Raw genomic sequence first — 26,043 nt, forward strand, 5'->3', positions numbered from 1 at the left:
CCTGCTGCAGAACGGTTGTCCAGGACACCCGTCTCAACTCCCTCGTCTGCCCTCGGCACAGCACACCGCGCCTCCTCCCAGTGGGTGCGCTAGCAGCGCGCTTGCGTAGACTCCGCAACACCCTCTATGAAAGCACAGAAACTCCAAACAGGAGTAAACCAAGGGAAAAACAGGAACCATGGCAAATGACACGGTTCAACCGCTATTGCTTCCGGGTTGGTACGAAGGAGGATCCAGTTACTAATGACATCAGAGCGAATAAAGTGCATACCCCGTCAGATGCTACCCTGGGGCCAGCACGATTCCAAAGGAACACCCAGTCACCATGAAACGCTGTAGGTGGGTCATCACGGAAGAGCATTTCTTGAGCAGCATGACAGAACAAAGAATAGGAGGAAACAAGCCGTTGCATTTCCAGTAGGTGACAATAGTATCCATTGCAATTCTACTGGATGATCATGTGGCAAGAATACAGGTTAGATATAACTAAGCCGAGAGGAGGTCATGCCACTCTGACAGTGGTCATCACCGACGAGGATGGGGTGACACCCATATATAAGATATCAGACTCAGGTGGCACTTCTGAGGGCACCATGGGGCCTTGTCTTGGCACATGAGTTTGTTATTCTTCTCATTCGGAGGTGGAGGAAGGGAACCAAAAGAGTGCGGGTGACCTTGAGGCGCACAGATGGTGCACCTCGCGTCCGAGTTGTGGTAGTAGGATTCCGGCCTCAGAGATGCCAGGAAGAGGGGTCCTGGTGGGGAGGGGGGAGGGGGGAGGGGGGGGGGGTAGCCCCATCACTGGCAGGTGCTGAAGAAGGGGGCACTTCTTTGGTCAGGGAGGGGGAGTGGCTCCCGGAGGGGAGGTAATGGAAACTACAGGGGAGGAGGAGGGGGAAGGGAGAGGGGGAAGGAATGGGTATGAGGAGGAAGTATGTAACGGAGGTAAAAATTGAAGAAAGTGACACTGGATGGAGTGGCTCATATTTTTTTGGCAAGCCTCAGCACAAGACAGGTGATCCAGGAACTTGCATTCTTGGATCTTCTTTTCTCTCTTGTAAGCTGGGCAATCTGGCGAGCAAGGGGAGTGATAATCATGATAACAGACACACACAGGTGGGTGAACGTGGGAGCTTCCCTCATGGAGTGGACGTTCACAGTCACCATACGGAGAGTCCGCAGTACAGCGGGAACACAGACGCCCAAACACAAGCACCAAAAGCACCTCAGGGGTGGTGGGACGAACAGCTTCATGTCACATCTGTAGCACATAACCTTGACCTTCTCTGGGAGGGTATCCCCCTCAAAAGCCAGAATGAAGGTGCCAGTATTGGTGCGGTTCTCTTTGTGGCCCTTCTGCACATATCAAATCAACGAATGCCACATTGCTCCAGATTATCCCGGAGTTTCTCAACAGTTTGCAGGATGAGGTCCCTATGAAAAATCACTCCCTGGACCACAGTCAGATATCGTTAAGGGATAATAGACATTGGGACATTGAAAACACAATAACGAGCATGAAGCGCTGCAGATTGGGCGGCAGTAGCAGCTTTGATCAACAGGGAGCCCGACCGCGTCATACTGAGAGACTTCACTACACCAAACTTGTCCTCAATATTCTCCACAAAAAACAATGTCTCTGTAGCGGTGATTGTGTCCCCATCCATCCTACTACAGACAAAGTAACGGGTAAAGTGTTTCATCCTAAGATGGTTAGCCTGGCCCCCCCTCCCATCGTGTAGCCAGGGAAGGGAATACTGCTGGGTCATACGAAGCAGCATTCAATGATCCTTCATCATTCGAAGAGACAGCTGTTTGAGAACAGCCAGATTTTTGCAGCTTGATATGCTTCATATGCCAAGCGTCCACCCTCATACCATCCACTCTGATTAGGGATTCTCCCCATGGGCACCACACACAAGCACCCACTCCTTGGCATACAGTTGTCAGAAGGCTAAGCCAGATGGGTACATAAGAGCCCCATCACATGGACTGGCTATACGTGCTGGTGACCTAGCAGGGTGGAAGGGGGCTACAGCAGGGAAGGAAGAGGGAAAGGAAGATGGGAGAGGAATTCAAACCATAGGCACTGTGAAGGAAATTCTTCCCCAAATGCCTCAAACTGAAAACAGAAAATTTAGAAGTGGAGGTCATACCTCAAGTGGGGACCGAAATACCAAAACAGATGAAAGAGAACAGGCAGAGGAACAAAATTGCAAATAATACAGGGAACCAGTTGGATAGCTGGGTCAATATAAATCCGAACACCAAGAGAGGGGAAGGAGGGGGCAATGGGGAAGGAGTGAGGATAGGGAGGGAGGGACAGGATGAAGGAAATGCAGCCAGGGAAGGAAGAATGGGCTGCAATAGCTCAGGGCCCCATGTGCACCACGCTGTGCATGCCTACACTGTTGCTGCCCATTGCCCACAGCACGCACATGCTACTGTCATTAGCTACGTTAGAGGTCATAGTTTAACCCTAGTTGCTCTGGTGGGCTATATGCTGTCACTACGGAAGCAGCCCAGCAGACCTGTGTTGTCTGTCACCAGCTGCCACTGCTGTCTTGCATCAGCATTCTGTTGCTGAGCTGGGGTACCACATGCCACCATCGTCCATCTGCTGCCTTCCAGGTGGCGAACTGCTGACGCCAGCCTTCTCCAGCGAATGTGGCCAACTATGCCACAAGGACCCCTTCAGTTTCGATTCTGTCACTTAATTGTCATGAATAAAAGACTTTCCTACCCTGGGAGAATTTACCGATGAGCCACCATTAGATTCCTGCAGCTAACCACCCTGTCAACCACACCCCTGGCTGCAGACTGCACTCCATCGCTGCCTTATCGCACATCTCTGTCACCAACTAGTATAGAGGTCAAGCAATTTCCCCCCACAGTTTGGTGTGAGAAGAACCTAGATGGTTGCTGTTCGTGCAGATGGCTCAACTACTACAAATTCCTGGACCACTGACGTCATTGCCAGCTCCAGCTTGCAGCTTTGTAAACATGCAGCATGGTGAGTGAGCCACCCCTCTTTTTTTACTGTAAAATTGTATTTGTGTGTAAAGTAAACTAAGATGGTGTTCTGCTGACTGTAAAAAATGTATACTAGTTTTCACTGTTTGGAAGAGGCAGTTTATTTTATTGTGAGCATGGAGTGTGGGTAATTGTTGTGGGGTATGTAAAACAATAGTGATTGGCAGCCAATCACGTGGAAAGATTATGTTACAGTACAGATTGTTATGTTAGTGGAATATTCAAGAGTCCCCCTCATTGTTCTATTTTGCATTCTTGTCATTTCCTTGTTGAGTAATTCGCAGAGGGTCAACCAAATCTGAGTCGGAGACACACGGGGCTACCCTTGAAGAAGTCTTGTAAGCTTTGGCAGTCGAGTTAGTTTGGATGTGGCCAAATAATACACTTCTATTTATTGAGAGAAGGAACATAGCTTTGCATAGTTTGGATGCTGCTAACTATGCAGAGAAGAGGCAAAACAAATCTGATGATAGATGCATGAAAAACAGGGACCAGTATGGCACTCCATTGATAAGTAATATGAGGCTTCTGATGGGGCTCAAGAGTTTTTTTTAAAAAAAAGTAATATTTGTTTAAACACAAATAATAAGGAAAAAGATCTTAACAGTGTGAATATAACTGATTAACAAAGTATTAACACTGTTGAACTAAAAGAGAATAATTTGGAATTATCAGCTCCAATATCATATGAAAATGTGGAGTCTGAAGTGAATGTATACTGTACTGAAGTAAATGAGAGGGTGATGCTATTAAGGTGGATTAGTATCTACACTGGGTGATAATGGGTATTATCTAGAGGCCATAGAGCCTTGGAAAGATGTACACAGAAGTACAGAGGATTCACAAAAATATGGAAACACCAAAAACACAACATATTACCATGCCTAATATGTTGTATGAAATCTGTTGGCAATAAAAAAAGCTTCCACTCACCTCAGAATAGATAAATATAGGCCCTGTATGGTTTTCAAGGGAATCTTATACCATTCTTCCTGCAAAACAGCGGCAAGTTCAGTTAACGATGATGAGGTAGATAGCAATCCCACACCCATCTCTCCAAAGTAGACCACAGATGTCTGAACCTCCTCTATCAGGAGGTTCATAAAGTTGATGATGCTCATAAGGAAAAAACATCATGTGCAAATTACCTTTTGCAGTGCATAGACGAACTCGAGCAGACTGTGTCAGAAGAGTAAGACAGCAGCCAATGATAAACTGCTGCGAGGTTCTCCTGTCATGAGGGCAACCCAACTGTATTGTACACAAAGTCGGTAATATTTAGCTCACACAATAAAGTGCCACAGGGCACAGGGAAGTTACTTTGGATGAGTGAAGATACAAGGAAGCATACAGCTGCAAGGAGGATTGTCTTCAACTAGCTTTAAAGTAAAGGGAATAATTGAACTACTGACCAATATCTTGTGAGCAGTAGCACTATATGCGGTTTCTTTGTTAGCACAGTTTTAAGGTTGCCTTTTCAGGGAAAAAACATGGGAAACTTTTGTTGCAAAGGCAAAGTACTGGATGGTGTACCACAGCAGTGAGTTAAGAAACCACCAGATAAACATGGAGACTGCCAAGAATGAGAAATCAACTGAATGGAACCATCTGTTGTTAAATGAGTTGTTAAGGAATTTGTTAAGAAGAGAATATTTGGTAATATTATCTTACTTGTTTGATATGATGTCTGTGGGCAAGATACAAATGAAGTCAGGGAACTTAAGTTACACAATAAGGATGCATTCCCACTGGACAGAAGCTCCAGCATATACAGCAATAACATGACGAACAGCACAGTAAAATCATGACTATGAGTGTCTTTGTTTCTGGTACTGTTATGTCCTAACTCCACATTGCATAGCCTGTATGTGCTTCAAGCAGTAAACCATCAGACCACTTGAACTCCCATTACACCAGTTACCAACAGGCCAGGCTGACATTAGGAAATAGCACTTAAATTAGTAGACAGCCAATAAACAATATGGTTTACGCTAAATTACAGTAAGGAAAAGCAGAGAATATTTTATTTTTTATATCAACACATCAAATATTTGTTGACATTCTTCTCCAGCGATGTAAACAGGTGACAACCCAGAGACTTTTTTTCAAAGGGAGAAGGAATGTTGCACCATGGCTTTGCCCAGTGTGATGAACTACTCTGGTCTCAATTCAGCAGAACAAGGTCATGTGAAGAGATACACTCATCAGGCTCGATAATTATGTGCTATGGAGCACGAGTGCATATTCAGTATGCAAGAACACTCATTCAGTGTGCTGACGATATGGAAGTCACCAGCCAGCATCTCTGAAAGCTAAGTTAGGCCACCTTACAACACCAGCTTAAGATTTTGTTGAGGCTGTGCTTCTGCAAGGGCTACTTTCTCATGGGATCACAGATGTAGTTCATCCTGAACATTAGCTGGGGTTTTATATATTCTATGTATGGTACGACATATGTTGTTTTCTACATTTGATCTCTTGACATGTCCTTGGACATTCATTTTATACACCTGACACAAATACACCTAAATTCGGTTTTCAGCTTAACATTTTATAACTCTGATGTGCCAAATAGATATATTTATATTGACACTAAGATATTGTTGATGCTGTCCTTGTGCAAGGACTACTTACACATAGACACATATTTCTTTAGTTTACTTATTCCTAAGACTGTATTTTCTTTCATACATCTATCATTTTCTACAGTTATTTTGTAGATTAGTAGGTTATTTCAGGATTATGCCATTTAAATAATAGAATATTTAATTACTGATTTTATAAATAAATAGTACATTTGTACAACATGTAGAGTGAAAATTCACTATGGTATACTGTATATAATTCTATTTTAGGTATGTGACAATGGATGTATCTGTTGGTTTTATCAAATGATTACTGTAAATTCACTTGTGTAGTATTGTCCTTGATTCTTATTCCATTTTTAATCTATCTTTACATTTGGATGGTTGGTAAGTTGTTGATGCTATCATTACTGTTTATGCATACCTGCTTGAAAATGGTGTATTGAATCACCAAAACTTGTAGCTATGTAATAAATAACATCGAAAGGATGGCTGCATGTGTTCCATTTTATTACAATAATATGTCTGGGGTTACCAATGACTGATTTGATAGTGAATTCATCCTGTGAGATCAAATTCACCCTTACATGATAAATTTCTTCCTAGAGAGTCTAGATTATTTCTGCAAAATCCATCAAATAGCTGGGAGAGCACAACAAAGCCTAACCACTTCCTTCAATTTTCAATTTTCCAAGTTTTAACACAGTTCAACATATGTGGAACCACCTTAATCACTGTGCTTCGTGTGTGAACTCTCCCTCATGATCCTTCCAGTAACAGGAAGTATTGCGGACAGCATGGTTTCAAATACCAATGGAGGTCTATGAACAACTGGCTGAATGACTGCCAACTTCATCAGCTGCAGCCTGTGCTGTAAACAGCACTTCTAGATAGTAACAGGTGGTCATAATTAAGTAATTCAAGAGTACATACAGCAAAAAAAAACAGGTCAAGAAAAAAATGTTTGACAGATGGGGAGGAGAAGAACTTACTTAAAAAAAGGTATCATTAAACTATGAAAGTAAAAGTAATTTATAACTTACAATGCTCGAAGAGAGTGATGGTGCTGACTGACCCAGATTTGATTTTCTCATATGAATCAAGTTGGTTTTTTCTTCTGAACCTGAAATATACAGTTGTGATATAATAAACAATTTTTTTTCTTGATAGTTGGTGGTTGTTATCCATATTTCTATTATTTCTTTGGCTGATATATAAATTACTTTCCCTAGACTTCTTTAGCATTGTAACATATGAAAATTTGTCTTCACCTACTGAACCATAGCGTTCATTATGTTCCATGAAATATTTTTAATTTATACCAATGTTGCTCACAGTTTAGATGAGTAAAACAAAGATACAGTAATGAAAAATTTTCAGTCTCTCCTGCTGCATACCAAAAGACAAATTATTGCCCATTGTGAGAAATGTGGAAGACATTCCTCAAGCGGGATTTTTTTTAGGGTTGCGTACCTCAATCAGCAAAAATGGAGCCCTTATAGGATCACTCTGTTCTTGCTGACCCTGCAGCTGCCTTCCTGTCTGTCTGTCCTACTATTAAGATCCCTTTTTCTCAGTAACAGGTAGAGGTATCAAGTTGAAATTTACGTCAAATACTAAGATCGACAGTCCCTTGTCAGTGTAAATAATTTAAGCTTCTATGTTAATGCAATCAAAAGATGCTGCCATATATGTCACATATTTTGATACTCTGAAACTGACTAATCAAAGCCTATAAATGAACTATCTACATACATGTAAAAACTGGTGGGCTAGCAGTAAAATGCATGCCTGGAAATAGAGAGGTTGTGGGATCTAGTCTCATTTGGACCACAGATTTTTCAGCCTTCATTTTGACCTAGCCTTCGCCTCTCGACAATGTGAGGAGTCACCAAAAATGACACATGGTTTGGATTCTACATTAAAGTGTAGGTCCCCTTTCCCTGGTTCGATGACTGGGGTAGGTTAGGGACATGCAAGTTGCCAAAGTGGCATCCAATAGAAAAATTTGCACCACAGCATTGAGCCACACAAAATAACAACAATAATAACAATAATAATAATAATAATAAGAAGAAGAAGAAGAAGAAGAAGAAGAAGAAGAATTACTATTATCAAATGACCCTGTTGGAGAATTAAAAGCAGGTGATTTTCAGTCTTTCTTAAGGTTCTTCTTATTGTCCCAATATTTCTTTATTTTCTCCCCAAAGGCCTTCTTTCTTTCTTAGGTACACTTTAGTCGGTATGGTTTTGGTTCCATCTCCAGAACAAACTTTCATGTGTTGATTTTGCTTCTGAATGTATCCCTATCTGATGTGTTTGTTATGTCAATTTTTGTTTTTATCAAATCCTTCTTAACTTCAGTTACCCAGGGTATTGATGCTTTAAGTGATGTCACGTAGTCCAATAGACTTTTAGTTAGTCTGTTTCCAGGTAATCTGTCAGGGTGTCTCTAGAAATTCATCTCTTTCTGATGTCAATTTCAATGTTTGATACTTTTTCTGTTGTCTTAATGGTTTGCAATCTAAATCCATTTTGTGTGTATCATGGTCACAGAATTTTTCTAATAATCTTTCTCTCTACTTTCTTAATTCCTTGTAAATCTGGTTTTCAATTCAATGAGGGTGTTTCACTTGCTTATGTGACTGTCAGTTTGATTACTGTATTGTAGTGAGTGATTTTAGTACCTTTTGAAAGGCATTTTTTATAATACAAATTTTGAACAAGTCCAGACACTTTCTTGATTTACAGCAATCTGTATTTTTGTGATATTTTTTAAAGTCCTGTTGGTTCAATAAATTCACCAAGATACTGAAAGTGTTTGGCTCTGTTTATTTCACCATAATTTAGTCATAAGTTTTGGAATATCTAACTTGGAACAGATGAATTCAGTCTTCTTAAAGAAGGTTTACAGGCCAATCTTCTCTGCACATTCTTTGAGGGCCTCATTTTGTTTTATTATTATCATCATCTATACACATAATTAAGTTTATACGGTACACGTAATAGTGCAAGTCCTACTTACAATTATCCAGCTTTTTTTCCCCCTACCCAACAGCCTTGCTGGCCATTCTCACACATACTGTCGCTTGCAGGCAGTTCTGTCAAGCAGTTACATACTTTGAGGTGTAGCCCTATATGAGCTACCTTCTGTACATCACTACTTACGAGGTGCACTCAATCAGTAATGCAACACTTTTTTCCTGAAAGCAGGTTGGTTTTATTCAGGATTCCAATACACCATATTATTCCCCACTCTTATGGATACAAAACCTCATTTTTCAACATAATCTCCATTCAATGCAATGGCCTTAAACCACCTTACTGGGATAGTCCGTATGCCTGCGTGGTTCCACTCTACTGGTCGACGCCTGAGCGCCCCCCCCCCCCCCCCCCAAAAAAAATCATTCATGTACTGCTTCCTTTATTGAGCCAAACAGATGGAACTCAGAAGGTGCAAAATACAGGCTGTAGGGTGGATGAGGAAGAACAGTACAATGAAGTTTTATCAGCTCCTCTCAGGTGCACAGACTTATGTGAGGTCCTTGTTATCATGGAGAAGAAATTTGTTTCCACTTTTGTGGCAACAAATACACTGAAGTCGTCCCATCAACCCCCTGAAGGTCATACAGTACACTTCACAGTTCATCATTGCACCATTATGGAGGACATCACAAAGAATAGCCAGAATAACCCGTTCAGAGTCCCACAAGACCATCACCATGATGTTACCGGCTGATGGTGGAACTATGAACAATACACAGACAGAAATGGAAAGCGTTAAACCATGCCAGTCGGATATGCTTTGTTAAAATTTCATATGTATTCACTACTTTACAAAACAACTGGGTTGCCCAAGGGGGATTATACTAAAGGTCACAGCATTGTTCAACTGGCAAATGCCATAATGATGAATAAATGCATGACGACAGCCCCATAACTTTCCAACCCATGCAATCATGGTGTGGGGTGCTCTTGGATACAGCAGGATTGATTTGATAATTATTGAAGGAGAGAAGCTGAATGCTTGCCAGTATGGGGCAATAATGGTAAACCCTGTTGTATGCTTCATGACTAGGGTATTTCAGTAGAATAATGCAAGACCCCACATTGCATTTCACGCCACAAATGCCTTCAGGCTAACATGCATATTCTCCTGATTTGTCATACGTGGGGCACATCTGGTATGGGAAGATGTATACTTTCATATCAGCCTCCTGGCAGCAGACTTCATGAACTAACACAGCATAGTCAGAAATTGCTGAAGGTGACATTTGGAGGCTGTAAGCCCCCATGCCGCAACAAATACACCACCATACTTGTCCCTGTGGTGCTCACATCTCATGCTGATGTTGCTGATAGACATCATGTATGAATGACATCATAGTTTAATACCCACATGTGATGAGTATCATCAGACTAATGCTGTATGGTGTAATGCTTTCTATTTCTATCAGTGCACTATTTAGCATTCATCTGTTGCTGAATGCCTATTATGATTACATATAATACCTGTCAACAGCAAGGTCTTGATCTGAATGCTTTATAAGCACAGCAGACAAAAAATTAAGCCACAAGCAACAAAAATCACACTAATATCAGGCACCACCACCTCTAGCCTTGATAATTACATTAATTTGATGAGGAAGTGGTTCAAAAGTTTCCTCAGACATGCTGTATCTATCTGAAGTCACTCACTTATTATTATATCTTTTAGAGCTAACAAATTGCAGGGATGTTGACTGCTATGTTTCACCCACTGTTCCAAATAGTCCCAAGACATGGGATGAAGATTGGGTGATTTGGTGGGCTAGTCAATGTGATACGACACCCAAGTGTCCGTCACACCAGCAAATATACATGTGCAGCACTGTAAACATGCCTGTTGGCATATTGGAGTGTGCACAGTATACGCATCATGAAGATGGAGAAGGAAGGGTATTACTTCATCACTGAGAATGTTGAAATGAATATTCTGGTTCCTGTTCACACCAACCTTAATGAGTGGGCCCAAGTCATGGACCAAAATGCACCCAAAACAAAACAGAACCAATTCTGGCCTAAACTAAATCCTCCACACACATAAAGGCATCATTGGGCTGTCAGTGCACTCGGAGCCTTGCATCATTTGAAAAGAGGTAAAATCATGACTTGTTGGACCACACCACATGACTCCCGTGAGTTATTGTCCAGTTTTTTGTGTTGTTTTGGCACACGAAGATGTGCTATTGTGAGAAATGAACTTTTATAATGTACTTGATTATTTCCACTGCATGCAGTTTCCTTCACAATTATCTCTCTGAAACCAGTTGACGTGAACCTGCATTCACTAGCAGCAGTTTCTGTTGGGTTTGAAACCAACTGTCACTGATCAGTACAATTCTATTCTCCATCGCTTGTTGATTAGGATATTTTTACGACCACTGTTCTTTTGCCATGTTATGTGGCTGCAAGGGGTTCAGTATTCCACGTAAATATGTTTGAAAGTTATCATGGACACACCATGAAATTGAACAACTTCATTCACAGTGTGGTCATAGAATGGTTGGTTGGCTTAATGATTAAAGGGAACAAACTACGAGGTCCTCAGTCCGTCCTACCTGGAACACGCAAGTATAAGAAACTACACACAGAAGAAGGGCCTAGTGTGTGAAACATAAGGAAAGGAAACCCCCAAGGTCTACTGAAGGTCAACAAAGCCTACGATGATGGATTCCCTGTGAGAGGCACACATGGAGAACATCCACAAATTCGTGGTCTCCTGTATTGCCCATAGTTTGTTTGGTAATATCAAAGTATGCCATTCCACATTTCCAAATTCTCTGAACTTAACAGCAATCAAAGTTTCAATTCTGGAATACCAATCTCAACAGGTGGCTTGCTAGTTGCCAATTTAGCCAGCCTGTCAGCAAGTTCACTTTCTGGGATACCAATGCGACCACGGTCCAGACAAAGACCACCAAGCATCCACATTGTTCAGGGGCAAAAAGTGAAACCTGGATAGTCAGGAACAAGAGATGGCGAGGGTAACTCTCGTCAAAAGCTAGTAAACTGCTCAAACAGTTACATGGAAAACATCCATAAATTCATGGTCTCCTGTATTGCCCATACTCGTTGGAGCAGGAACAGATATGCTCAAGAGCACGAGAGATGGCTACCAACTCTGCAGTGAAAACACTACAGCCACCCAGAAGAAGAAGTTAGTGTTCAGAAAAAAGACCAGATGCAGACAGCAACCACAGCCCCAGACTTGGGCCACCATTGTGGGAAGTCGATAATTGTATCTGGAAAGAGGAGACATTAATTTGAGTGCTCCAGGGAGCAGCAGATGCTTAATACATAAGCAATCAATTGTTGCTTGCACAGAACCAGCAATGGTGGAACCCCTGCCTCTGCCAGGAACTTGATAATGTGGCTAGTCCAAAAGGCACCACTTGCCAGTCACACCCCCCACAATGGTGTATGAGGTCCACCATCAATTTCTTTTTTTTTTTAGGGCGCACAACTTCAATGGTCATTAGCGCCCAGACTACGTTAGGAATGCACTGCCAGGCACAAGTTTAAAACAGCAACTAAAAGGGAAAACACGATAAAAGGCAGACTGACAGGCATAGGATTTAAAAAAACAGCATAATCAAAGGTCCTTAGAGAGGTTGGTCAAGTTGATAAAATGAAGAACACGAGCAGCTGCTCGTGGGTCATCCGCTAAAATGGCATCTAGACTACATGGCAGGCCAAGATCAAGACACAGTGTATTAAAATCCGGGCAGGGCGTTAAAATGTGGCGGACCGTCAGCAATTGCCCACATGGGCAGAACGGCGCCGGCGCAGCCGTCAGCAGATGGCGATGGCTGAACCGGCAGTTTCCAATTCGTAACCGGGCCAAAATGACCTCCTCCCGCCGAGAAGGGCGGGAGGAGGACGTCCAAGCCACGGGAAGAGGTTTCAAGGCCCGAAGCTTGTTGTCTGTAAGTGCAGCCCAATCGGCATGCCACAGCGATAAAATGCGCCGACAAATGACCCTGCTACAATCTGACGAAGGGACACAACAAGAAGCTGTCCGAGGCTGGAGGACCGCAGCCTTGGCCGCGGCATCTGCAGCTTCGTTCCCAGGGATATCGACATGGCCAGGAACCCACATAAAGCTAACCGGAGAACCGATGTCCACCAGCTGCTGAAGAGAGCGTTGGATCCGGTGCACAAAAGGGTGAACCGGATACGGATCACTGAGGCTCTGGATGGCGCTCAGGGAATCGGAGCAGATGACATAAGCAGAATGTCGGTGGCGGCAGATGTAAAGAACAGCCTGGTAGAGGGCAAAGAGCTCAGCTGTGAAGATCGAACAATGGCCATGGAGCCGGTATTTGAAACTTTGTGCCCCGACAATAAAAGAACACCCAACCCCGTCATTGGTCTTAGAGCCATCTGTATAAATGAAGGTCATATTAATGAACTTCGAACGAAGTTCGACAAAACGGGAGTAGTAGACCGAACCGGGGGTAACCTCCTTTGGGAGCGAGCTGAGGTCAAGGTGAACGCGAACCTGAGCCTGGAGCCAAGGTGGCGTGTGGCTCTCGCCCACTCGAAAAGTTGCAGGGAGTGAAAAATTAAGGTGTTGAAGGAGGCGACGAAAGCGAACTCCAGGGGGTAGCAGGGCAGAGACACACAACCCGTATTGACGGTCGAGCGAGTCGTCAAAAAAGGAACGATAAGACGGGTGGTCGGGCATTGACAGTAGCCAACAGGCATACCGACAAAGCAGTATATCGCGCCGGTAGGTGAGTGGCAATTCACCAACGTCAGCATGAAGACTCTCGACGGGACTAGTATAAAACGCTCTGATCGCAAGACGTAAACCCCGATGTTGTATGGAGTTGAGGCGGCGTAAGATGGATGGCTGTGCAGAGGAGTATACGAAGCTCCCATAATCCAGCTTGGAGCGGACGATCGACCGATATAGACGAAGTAGGACGGTTCGATCCGCTCCCCACGACATACCACTGAGAACACGGAGGACATTTAGAGAACGAGTACAACGGGCAGCCAAATACGACACATGTGGAGACCAGCTAAGTTTCCTGTCAAATGTAAGACCTAAAAATTTTGTTGTCTCCACGAATGGGAGAGCAACGGGACCGAGTCGTAAGGACGGTGGGAGAAACTCTTTGTAGCGCCAGAAGTTAATACAGACCGTCTTCTCGGCAGAAAAACGGAAGCCATTGGCAACACTCCAGGAGTAAAGACGGTCAAGAGAACGCTGAAGATAGCACTCCAGGAAACATGTACGCCGAGTGCTGCAATAGATGGTAAAATCGTCCACGAAAAGGGAGCCCAATACATCAGCTGGGAGGCAATCCATTATTGGATTGATCACTATGGCGAAGAGAGCGACGCTCAAAACTGAGCCCTGTGGCACCCCATTCTCCTGGCGAAAGGTGTCTGACAGGACAGAACCCACACGTACCCTGAACTGTCGATCCATTAAAAAGGAACGAATAAAAAGAGGGAGGCGACCACGAAGGCCCCATGTATGCATGGTGCGGAGAATGCCCGCCCTCCAACAGGTGTCGTAAGCCTTCTCCAAATCAAAGAACACAGCTGCGGTCGGGCGCTTCCGCAAGAAGTTATTCATAATGAAGGTCGACAAGGTAACCAGATGGTCAACAGCAGAGCGGCGCCTACGAAATCCACATTGTACATTGGTAAGGAGGCGTCAAGACTCGAGCAGCCAAACCAAACAAGAGTTAACCATTCGCTCCATCACTTTACAGACACAGCTGGTAAGCGAGATGGGTGGATAACTGGAAGGCAAGTGCTTGTCCTTCCCCGGCTTAGGAATCGGGACAACAATAGACTCGCGCCAGCATGCGGGAACATGTCCCTCAATCCAGATGCGATTATAAGTACGAAGAAGGAAACCTTTACCCGCAGGAGAAAGGTTCTTCAGCATCTGAATATGAATAGAATCAGGCCCTGGAGCGGAGGACCGAGACCGGGCAAGTGCGTTTTCGAGTTCCCGCATGGTGAATGGGGCATTATAACTCTCACGATTCGAGGAGCGGAAGTTAGGTGGCCTAGCCTCCTCTGCCTGTTTTCGGGGGAGGAAGGCAGGGTGGTAATGAGCGGAGCTCGAAACCTCTGCAAAAAAGCGGCCGAAGGCATTGGAGACATCCGCAGGGGCCACAAGGACGTCATTCGCGACCGTCAAGCCAGAAACTGGTGAGTGGACCTTAGTGCCAGATAGCCGGCGCAGGCTACCCCAGACAACAGAAGGAGTAAAACTGTTGAAGGTGCTTGTGAAAGCAGCCCAGCTGGCTTTCTTGCTTTCTTTAATAATACGACGACACTGTGCACGTAATCTTTTATAATTGATACAATTCGCCACTGTAGGGTGGCGTTTAAAGGTGCATAAAGCACGTCGACGAGCACGTAAAGCGTCTCTACATGCTGCGGTCCACCAGGGGACCGGTATGCGACGTGGAGAAGAAGTAGGGTGAGGGATGGAATATTCAGCAGCAGTGATAATGACTTCCATGAGGTGTGCGACCTGACGATCGCAGCTTGTCAAGGTTTGATCCTGAAAGGTCGCCCTGGAAGAGAAGAGCCCCCAGTCTGCTTTGGAGATGTTCCAACTAGATGAGCACGGAGAGGGGGTATGCTGCAGGAGATGGATAACACACGGGAAGTGGTCGCACGAATATGTATCAGAAAGTGCATACCACTCAAACCGGCGTGCAAGTTGGGTAGTACATATAGAGAGGTCTAAATGGGAATAGGTGTGAGATGTGTCCGAAAGAAAAGTAGGGGCGCCAGTATTGAGGCAGACAAGATTGAGCTGGTTGAAAAGGTCTGCAAACAGGTAGCCCCTCAGGCAGGATGCTGGAGAGCCCCAAAGGGGATGGTGGGCATTGAAGTCTCCGGTTAACAAAAATGGTGCAGGGAGCTGAGCTATAATTTGCATCATGTCTGCCCTGGTAACGGCAGACGACGATGGAGTGTAAACGGTACAAATGGAAAATGTGAAAGTGGGGAGAGTAATTCGGATGGCAGCTGCCTGCAGGCCAGTGTGCAATGTGATGGGATCATAGTAAATATCATCCCAGACCATCAACATAACCCCTCCATGTGCCGGAATACCTACCACAGGGGGTAGGTCAAAACGCACAGAGGTGTAGTGTGCCAAGGCAATTTGATCGCATGGGAGTAGCTTTGTTTCCTGGAGGGCTACGACGAGCGGACGGTGCAAGTGGAGCAGCAACTTCAAGTCCTCTCGGTTGGAGCGAATGCTGCGAATATTCCAGTGAATAAGTGCCATCGTGAGAAGAAAAGGAAGATGAAAGAAGGGGGTCACCTCGAAGGCCGCTGAGGGCCTGGCTTCGAGCGAGCACTGCCGCCGCTATCAGTAGGCGGACAGTCATCGTCCATTGGTTCTATAGGTTCATCGGCCATCTCGGTAAGATGGCCGGGAGGGGGAGCTTCCTCCGCTGGTGAACGGCCAGATGTTCGGCTACCAGCGGTGCGGCCAGGCGAAACGGATGACGGCCTGGGGCGGCAACCGCTGGGTGGCGCAGGAGAAGAAATGCGCCATGGCGGAGAAGGAGAACTGTGCTTCCTATGAGCCTTCTTGGAAGGTCGTTTGGTGGAAGTACTGGTCGATGGCTGGGAGGTCGAGGTACGTAGGAAGTCTGCATGGGACGGTTCCTTCTTGAAGGCCTGTGCATCTGACTTCTGGATCTTCGTCTTAGCAGAAGCTGATGAAGGGGCTTGTGTCTGTGGGGTGATGGAAGGAAGAGGAGACGTCGACCGCGCGATCTTAGCACTGGCCGAACGGACGACCGTGGTGCTGAAGATCAGATTGCATGTCTGGGTTGCCACCTCCCTGGTAGTCCGAGGAGAGGCGAGGACAGTACTGAATTTACCCGCTGGGAGCAGCGTGGGCTTCCTACTAGCAAATAGCTTGTGAGCAGCCGAGGTGGACACTTTCTCTTTGACCCAAATTTCTTGGATACATCGTTCTTCCTTATAGATGGGACAGTCGCGGGAGGACGCTGCATGGTCACCCTGACAGTTCACACAACAAGGAGACGGAGGTGGACAGTCACCCTCATGGGCGTCCCTGCCACAAGTGACACATTTAGCCACATTGGAACAAGACTGGCGAGTGTGATTAAAACGCCGACACTGGTAGCAGCGCGTAGGTGTCGGGACATAGGGGTGAACAGAAATAACCTCGTAGCCCGCTTTGATGCGCGATGGCAGCTGAACACTATCAAAGGTCAACAAAAGCATCCGGGTTGGTACAAGGTCATTGCTGACCTTTTTCAGGACCCTATGGACAGACGTCACGCCCTGAATCTCCTCGTCAGTCAATCCGTCGAGAGATCTAGTATAGACCACACCACGAGACGAATTCAAAGTTCGGTGAGCCTCCACCCAGACAGGGAACGTGTACAGGAGTGTGGCTCGAAGCAGTTTCTGTGCCTGAAAGGCGCTCTCAGTTTCTAGTAGCAAGGTACCATTACGCAACCTTGTACAAGACTTAACAGTACCGGCTATGGCATCTACACCCTTCTGGGTAACGAAAGGGTTGACAGAGGAAAAATCCTTTCCATCCTCAGATCGAGAAACGACGAGGAACTGTGGGGCAGGCGGTAGTACCTTTGTCACTGGTGGCTGGTCATGTTTCCGCTTGTGGGCAGAAGTCGAGAGAGAAGAAGAGAAATCCATTGCGGAGGAATCCCCCATGATTGCCAGCGTCTCCGATGGCGCGCTCCTTCCTTATGGGGACCCTCTCAGAGGGCACTCCCGCCTTAGGTGAATGTTTACACCTCAGGTCACACCTCCCGAGAAACAGACGGAGGGACCAATCGGCATGGTCAGAAGGTATCGGCTCAGGCAATCACCCCTCCCTGGGCCTGGCCTTTACCATGGGGTATGTGCGTGCCTTACATGTCTACCCAGGGCAGGGAATTACGCGTTACCCCGTCACCGGCTACGCGTGCGAATGCGTGGGTCGGCCTTCAGGCGCGCACAGGGAGGAAGGAAGAAGAGGAAAAGGAAGAGAGAGAGGACAGACTGTCTCAAACGCCGAGGCGGAGGCCAGAGAAGGCAAGGAGAAGAAGGCAAGGAGAAGAAGGCAAGGAGAAGAAGGCAAAGGAAAGAGTAAGGAAGACAGTGAGATGGAGAAGAACAAAGAAAGGAACCAACCAAAGGAAGAAAGGAACCAACCAAAGGAAGAAAGGAACCAACCAAAGGAAGGAAGAAACGAGAAGGGAAAAACCAAAAAGACCACAATTATAGGTCGTGGAACCGTCCGTCTCCAGACGCAGGCGCTAACTACCCCCTTGAGGGGGATGGACTCCTTTTAGTCGCCTCTTACGACAGACAGGAATACCGCGGGCCTATTCTAACCCCCGAACCCACAGGGGGATCCACCATCAATGACATCGAAGTTGATGCCGAGCCATATGCAAGACTTCAGTAATCTAGATGGGACTGGACGAAAGCTGTGTAGAGTTGTATTGGAGTAGAATTGTCCACGCCCTAGTTGGTGTTGTCATGTCAACCCAGCATCAACGACCAGTCCCAAAAAACAACAAAAGTCCATCACACTGAAGGACTGGCCATCAAGTTAAAGATCCAGAAGGGAATGGACCACACAGCAATGACAGAAATGGGTAACAGGTCTTGACAGTCAAGAAATGGAAGCCATGAGTGACAGCCCAAGATTGTGCTCAGCATATTGCTCTCTGCAGTCTGTGTTCAGCAACACCCATTGCAGACAATCAAAAATAAATGCAAAAATCAGCAGCACACAAAGAGGCCTTGCAGCCAACACCAGATGATTCATAGCCTCTAAAAGGAGCGGAACACTCAAAACAGAACACTACAGAACTCCATTCCTCTATTGATAGGAGGAGCTATGGGAGCTGCCAATCTTTGCCTGAAAAGTGCAACATGGAGGAAAGTTCTGGATAACAAAAATGGGAGTGACTCACAGAGACCTCAATTATGTAAGGTGGGGAGGGTGTGGTGATAGCTTGTAGTATCATACACTTTATGCAGAGCAAAGAAGACTGCAACAAGGCGATGATGCCGGACAAAAGCCATTCAGGTAGCAGACTCAAAGTGGACTAAATTATATGCAGTAGAGCAGCTTTGACGAAAACCACTCTGGGTTGAAGGCAAAAGGTCCCAGGACTCAGGGATCCAATACAGCCTTTGACACACCATATATTCAAAATAAATTGCAGAGGACATTGGAGAAACTGGTCAGACAACAGCTGTCTATCTGAAGGGGTAGTTTACCCAATTTCAAAACTGGAATAATGGCACTTTCTTTCTATTGGGAAGGGAATTTCCTCTTGCTCAGGGACTGTTAAAAAGGGCAAGTATATGACATCAGCTAGCCATCAACAAGTGTTGACGCATATGGTTGTGCACCCAGTCTGGTCCAGGAGCAGTGTTGGGGGAGAAAGCAGGGGTGCTGGTGAATTCCCACTCATAAAACAGGCACCAGGCAGCGGAGAACAAAAGATATAGAGAGTCAGTCCAGACAGTGTTTGAGGAGATGGAACACTGACGGATGCCGAGGCCTCGGCAAAATACCAAGCAAAATGCTCAATGATAAGAGTCTGGGCTGGTGAGTAAGCACTGTTCAGGGAAATTCCTGGGGCAACTGTAGAAGTATGGCAGCCAAATATGCACCTGATCTTTGTCCACACCTGTGAAGATGGAATATGCAGCTCTATGGCAGCGACATAGCATTTCCAACAAATCCATATCTGGCATTTAATAACGTAACGGAGCTGGGCAAAAACCCATTTAAAGCCCAGGAGACGGAAGTCATTTGTAGGGTTGGAGTGTAAGATGGCAGTCTGCAGCAATTTTGGGGGTCCACCAAAGAACAGTCTTCCGTTGAGAAGAACCTTAGGAAAAAGAAATCACCAAAGCAGCTGGTAAAAGTATGGCATCGGTCAAACTTGACATGGACTCATCAATGTAGTGGAGCGTATGGGATGGCAGCTGAGGAAAAGGCATACCAATCTGCATTAGTAAAGGGCCTCCTAGGAAGGCGTCCAGGCGAGTGAAGCTACAGGAAAGGTAAGACAGTCAGAAAAAAATCACTATCACACAAATCGTCATGAACTCCCCACTGAATGGAAGGGAGAAATTCAGAGCTACAGATGGAAACATCAATGGCCGAGAAAGTGCTGTGAGGCACACTACAGTGCATGGGGGCTCCACTGTCGAGGAGGCAGTGAGCTACGCCTGCCAGTAGGTCTTCAATAATCTTGCCCTGGTCAGTGGTTTTGTGTGTGTGTATGTGTGGGGAGTGGGGGCTGACATAGTATGCAGTGCCGGAATTTGTTGGTGGTAATTGTCTGGGTGCTTTTTTTTATTATTATTATGGGTCTATTCTTCTCAAGTTGTGATGTTTTGAGTATTTACAGAGTATTACATGCATTTTAATTTAGGTAGGAATGTTTGATTTTAGAGGTGCTGTGGTTTTGTTTTTATTTTTTGTAGTTGTAGATGTTGGTTTTTTGGTACCAATAGTTGTGGTAGGCCTATATGGGTCATCAGAAATGACAGATTCCAATTTTTGTAGTTTAGTTGTAAGTATTGGTGTTTTGGTCTTGTCATCTGTTGTTGACCTATATAGGTGAAGGGAAGTGTCCGATTCCTGTAGATTATGTTGTGTAGAAGAATGTTGTAATTTGATATTTTTGTGATTTTGTTTGTATTGGGATTGTGATTTTTTTTAACTATTATATTTAGCTTGTCCCCAAACTAAAGCTCTTTTTAGAGGGAGATGATGATGTCTTATTTATATGTATTTTCGTGTTAGTTGCCGTGTGTATGTAGACATCATAGGCGCCATATTGGAGACACTTAGAATAGCCACTTCCGCCATACTGATGGCGTCATGGGTCAAAGCAGGTGAGTGGAATCGGATACTTCTGTAATCCCTCTTCTTTTGACCACAAGAAATTGCTACATACAACCACCTGTGTAACTGAGGTAAAACTGCATACTCAGTGCAGGTCACTACAATACAGCACACTGTACCTGCAATTGTGAAAAGGAAAATGCAACTTCAGTACACTGATCAGTCTGTGAACATGCCTCAAGGAGCATTTCAAGCTTACAATATGTGTACATCATTGGTTTATGGCACGAAAGGTTGTCGCCACAGTAAGTTATCTGCTAAATTGGCATTCATATCAATGATGTCATTTGCATATTCAAACACTTATAATGAAACATACAACACTGAAGATCTCTCTCTCAGTTATCACCGTTAGCAACACATTATGGCTCATAGGTACCATTCCCCTATAAACCACTGGCCTTGTAAGCACACTCCAGGGCATGTTCTTAAGCTACCATCCCACAGTTCTCTACAAAATTGACACTTGGTTGTCACTGTACAAAAGTTTCCACTTACATGTCAGCCACACTTTCATCCTCATACACAAGTTCAGCAGATGTTTTGGGTGTCCTGCTTCATACACTTACCTCCAAGCCCATTTTTGATACCTCATTAAAAAAACTTATTCATATAAGTAAACAAAATAATAATTACAGTTATGCAACAGTAAAAAGATTGTCTTGGACAATAATTTTAGTACCTTGTACCGTCTTCTCTACCTATGTTGCAGTCCTGCAAATGAATGTAACGATGGTGTTTGCTGTCATGACAAAAAATAATCTGCCACACTACTTACACCTGTTGTTTTATCAGAGCTGATTCAGTATATGTTGCTAGTGAAGGAGGGCAGACCATATGCTGTCCTATCACATCCCACATTATATTCAATGGGGGATAGGCCTTATGTAAATTGAAGGCGGAGGGAGTGAGGGGTGGGAGGGGGAGGGGGGGGGGAGGAAAGGAAATGATATTATCACCTGGATTGGGACTTCATGTGGAATCAGCAAGTGAACAATGTATGCCGGGTGGACTCAAATCCTGGATCTCCTGCTTATTAGGCAGATGTGTTAACCATTGTGGATTCATAGCCCATCAAGGCGTATCAGTTATATGAATGTGTGGTGTCTGTTTTTCAGACATGTGTAACAGAACAGACACCATGCATTCATATAAGAGGATAGGTCTGTTGATCATGCTGGCCAGAAATGAAAGGACGGGAGATTAGGAGTTAATGTTTCGTCGATAACAAGGCCATTACAGATGAAAGATATGCCGGGACTAGGCAACCATGGGGAAAAAAATTTGCCATTTAGTAAGAATCTCAGAGTTTGCCTTGAATAATGTAAGAAACCATAACAAATTAAAATCTGGAAGGTGTCAAAGGGATATAAGACCAAGTCCTCCCAAAATGATGTCAACTGCCTCAACCACTGCACCAGCTTGATTGGTAGTTCTGGTCAGGAGAGTTTTTAAAACTCTTGGGAGCCTACATTTGAAAACAAAAAAGTACTTATAATAATGATGGATTTACTACTTAGATTTCAGAATGAATTTCTAACCGGCAGCAATTTACACAAACATTTATAAGACAACAAAGATCATAGGCCTAAACGAAAAAGTGCCATATGAACTTTTCATTATATAGTAGTATATACTGGGTCAACGGAAGAGTCCGATTCCACACGTTGCCTTTAACCCGTGACATAAGGCTCTTGTGTGACGTCATAACGGCGCGGAATTTAGTTTATGAGTGTGGCGTGTTTATAGGTGTCATTTTGTTGCAGTCGGTGGTGCCTTCTGGTGGGGTGTTTATGGGTTGCACGTTATGTGGTGTATCAGGTTCATTTTCGTGTTACTGCTTGACCTGTGAGGTATTGTTTTTGACCGTGCTTCAACAGGAATTGGTTTCAGTGAGTTAACGATTTAGTTTGTGTTGTGTCTACTTCATTGTAGTGCTGTTTGCTGTATGATGTGTGTGAATTTGTTTAAATTAATTTGTTGCTGCCTTTGTTAGGTATTGATATGGCAGATAACATCAACAGTGCACATTTGCGTGCGGAGATGGGGGAGAATGCTTTGTCCCTCATCAAAATTTTGCAACTTTATGGGCTGTGTGTGTGTGTGTGTGTGTGTGTGTGTGTGTGTGTGTGTGTGTGTGTGTGTGTGTGTGTGTGTGTGTTTGTGGTGGCTTACCTAGAGTGCAGCGCCGAAACTTTTCTGTGGTAAGTAGTCTTTCTTTTCAGTGTATTATTTGCGTGTTATGATGGTTGGCGGGGTACTTCTCAGTTGTTTGGTCAGTGATTTGGTATCGTGAGTTGCTGCTGTCCTACATAGGTGAAGTGAAGTGTTCAATTCAATGTGCGGTTGTAGCTATGGGTCTTTTGGTATAGTGAGCTGCTGCTGACCTATATAGGTCAAGGGAAGTGCTTGATTCCAATTTAGTTTGTCTAGGTGTTGTTTTTGTTGTACTAATAGTTGTGGCAGTGGTGTAATATTTGGAGTTTTATAATGTGGTATCGGCAATTGCGCTTGAGCTATGTAGGTGAAGAGAAGTGACCGATTCCAGAGGATATTGTATGTAGTGGAATTTGGGAATTTTCTGCTATTTTATTTTGTTGTTTTCTGTCGCTGGTACAGTGGTGTGTGTTTATATTTTTTGTACCCACCCAAAACCCCCAGTTTCCCATGCTTGTCCCATTAGTTTGACTATATTTTTGGAGGAAGAAGAGTATGATGGTTTTTCGATCTATTTTCATGTTTGTTGTCATGTTTACGTACTGACATCATAGGTGGGATATTGGAGTCTTAGTGAACTGTTGTTTCCGCAATATTGGTAACATGATGGGTCAAAGCAGACGGGTGGAATCGGATGCTTCTGTATACCCTATATACTATTTGTTGTATTAATAATGTAATGCAGAATTATTTTATCACCTGTAAATAGCTTTAAGGCAGCAACTTGAAAACTGCTCAAAAGGTGGCATTGTTTTCCACATGGTTTCATAATGTGGACTTTGTTGTTCAGTTCGAATATTAATTACACCTGCCTATAAACAAATGTAGAGAATGAACAAACTCTTTTGTTGTTGATGCATAGAGTAGCAATCCCAATACATGAACCAATATCACAAAAAAATTACCATATATAATTTGTCTACAGTTAGAAACATTCACTGAAATGCTGCCTATTCAAAGCAGTGGGCAAAATAGAGCTACACAATGTGCAGTGCCTACAAACAAAAAGCCCAAAATATGCACTACACCAAGAGTAAAGTATTTAGTTCAAATCACCTGATCACAGTTTTGTTATTTCACTAAACTCACTATTGAGCACCAGTTATTACTTATTTTGAAGCTGCTGTAACATTCATAGGTAATATATACCTCATTTAGCCATTTCCCATCATGCACATGTACAGACAATAGATATGCGCATAATGGTAAAAATTATACTAGCAATGACACATAGTCAAATCAACCGGACATAAAAACAACAGAATGGCATCAACTGGTGCGGGCATTTACACAGCAGACAAAACACAGGGCTCAATTTTAATACCGCACTAGCTTTGTAGTTTGTTATGAGAAAGTTTATTTAACCATTTAGAAGACTGTCGTTCTACATCAAACTGCTAAAGTACTGTCATGGTATATGCAGATTCCTCAGGGTCAATATGTTTTTCATAGTTTATGTACACACATAAAATATGTTCAAAAATATAAGCTGGAGGTTTGCATTTTGTGTGGGACACTTTTCTGAAGTCACCTTGGCATAGAAAACTTTAGCCACATCACTGCAGTATGAGATCAGCCTATTACCACAACCTTTCATTTATGTTCACATCACTGACACTGTCCAAACCTACCTAGACCTCTAGCTACACTATGGATCAGTATGTCATAACAAAGAATTTGGGATGATACGACATACATACTCTAGCCACATCCCCCTTTAATCATACAACTTTAGATCAAGTTTATACTTTCTGTATTTTTCCATATCAAACAATACAACAGATGAGATACAAACACATACTACTGCTGTAAACCATTTTGATTAATAAAGCTGAATTCAATACTACTTCAAAATCTCTAAAGTGTGTCAAGTTTTAAGTGCCCTTGGCGTGCTTCCAGCTCACATTTGAGCCACTTGGAAAATATGACACAAATACCAAAACAATGAAAGCAACAATACTTACCAAATGTTCTAATTAGGGCAACTATCATGTTATTGATTTGTTCAAATGTAACTGCGGCAGTAGCGTTAACACAGCTCCCTGGAATGGTCCATAGTAACGTAAAGGCGTAATGTTGAAGAGTATACATCGATGGCCGAAAGTCTTGTATCCTAAACATTCATAGTATCAACTGATACAATGTTTATGTAAGGTAATTAATTCTTGTTTTATACGAATCTGGAATACATTTTGATTGAAAACGCCAGTGTTCTAATCAGTCTAATGCCTGCTGAGTAACTAATTTGTAAACAATATGTTTCTTCTTAAATTTAACGAGTGAGTCACATTGTCAATAAAATGAAACAAACATCAATAGGAGTTTCCTAACAACAACAATGTTTTTGTTTAGTAAACAAAGTGTGACAAGTGCTAACAGTTCTCATGACTCCATAGTTTCAGTGCATGTGAAAAATTCGTCTGCTACAAGCTTGACAACCAAAGGGACTACGGTAAATAGTGATTTAGCTAATTCTATAGTGCTTACGTGATTTAACAGGAAACTTTCCATCTTCTGAATCAGAAAATCGTCGATGGCTGGGTTCATCAACGCTTCTCATATGAGTGACAGTTTTTTCGTCGAAAACCAACACTCTTGCAGATTGCGAGTGAGAGCGAACTCTCGTTCGACTTGGTCGATTGGCAGCGTTTTCCATTTTTCTCATGATAAACAATATCAAAAACCTTTGAATACCCTTAACTCACTATTGAATTTGTGCTTGATAATGAATTTTAACATAGCTATTCGGTATACATGACATCGTACTGTCTGTAACCTGGATAGTCTATGTTTTTGTAAAACTAAAGCTTAACTCCACTTCCACACTCATTTTAAAAAACGTGTGTGCTCCCATTCCCTCAACGTGCATCCTAATTACGCGAACTACATTTTAGCTGCTTCCACGCCACAAATGCACTGCCTTTACTAAATCTCTATTGATGTTTTGTGACGACAGTCGAACTGTTCAGAAACAAACACTAGTATCGATAGGCAACGACCTTCTTGAGTAAAATGTATTTGACAATTTCTGTGAACTTTAGGTAATCTTTTTTTAAGCAAATATGAAAATATTACACTATTTGCTTCTACATGCATATTCTGCAAACTACCGTCAAATATTTGTTAGAAGGCACTTCGCATTGTTGATCATGTTACTGTTTCTTCCACGTCCCAAAGCGTATGGAAGCATATTCCCAGAATTCCCATTGTACTTGTTCCTGTAGGCCAGATAATAGGCTTATGTGCTCAGCTTCT

At 43.7% G+C, this 26,043-nt stretch overlaps 1 protein-coding gene across 6 annotated transcripts in view; it reads right to left on the reverse strand.

Annotated features, from left to right (window-relative positions):
• LOC126183189 (microtubule-associated serine/threonine-protein kinase 2) overlaps positions 1-25,738 on the reverse strand; it is a 247,513-nt gene extending 221,775 nt beyond the window's left edge. For all 6 annotated transcript variants that reach the window (XM_049924927.1, XM_049924928.1, XM_049924926.1 and 3 more), the window contains exons 1-2: positions 25,276-25,738; positions 6,662-6,741 (exon numbers count right to left, since the gene is read on the reverse strand). In XM_049924927.1, coding sequence (XP_049780884.1) covers positions 6,662-6,741; positions 25,276-25,453 — 258 coding nt within the window. In that variant the 5' untranslated portion in view covers positions 25,454-25,738. The remainder of the gene's footprint in view (positions 1-6,661; positions 6,742-25,275) is intronic.
• Between the last annotated feature and the right edge of the window lie 305 nt (positions 25,739-26,043).

This window comes from Schistocerca cancellata, chromosome 4 (assembly GCF_023864275.1).
Source record: "Schistocerca cancellata isolate TAMUIC-IGC-003103 chromosome 4, iqSchCanc2.1, whole genome shotgun sequence".
NCBI classification, from domain to species: Eukaryota; Metazoa; Arthropoda; class Insecta; order Orthoptera; family Acrididae; genus Schistocerca; species Schistocerca cancellata.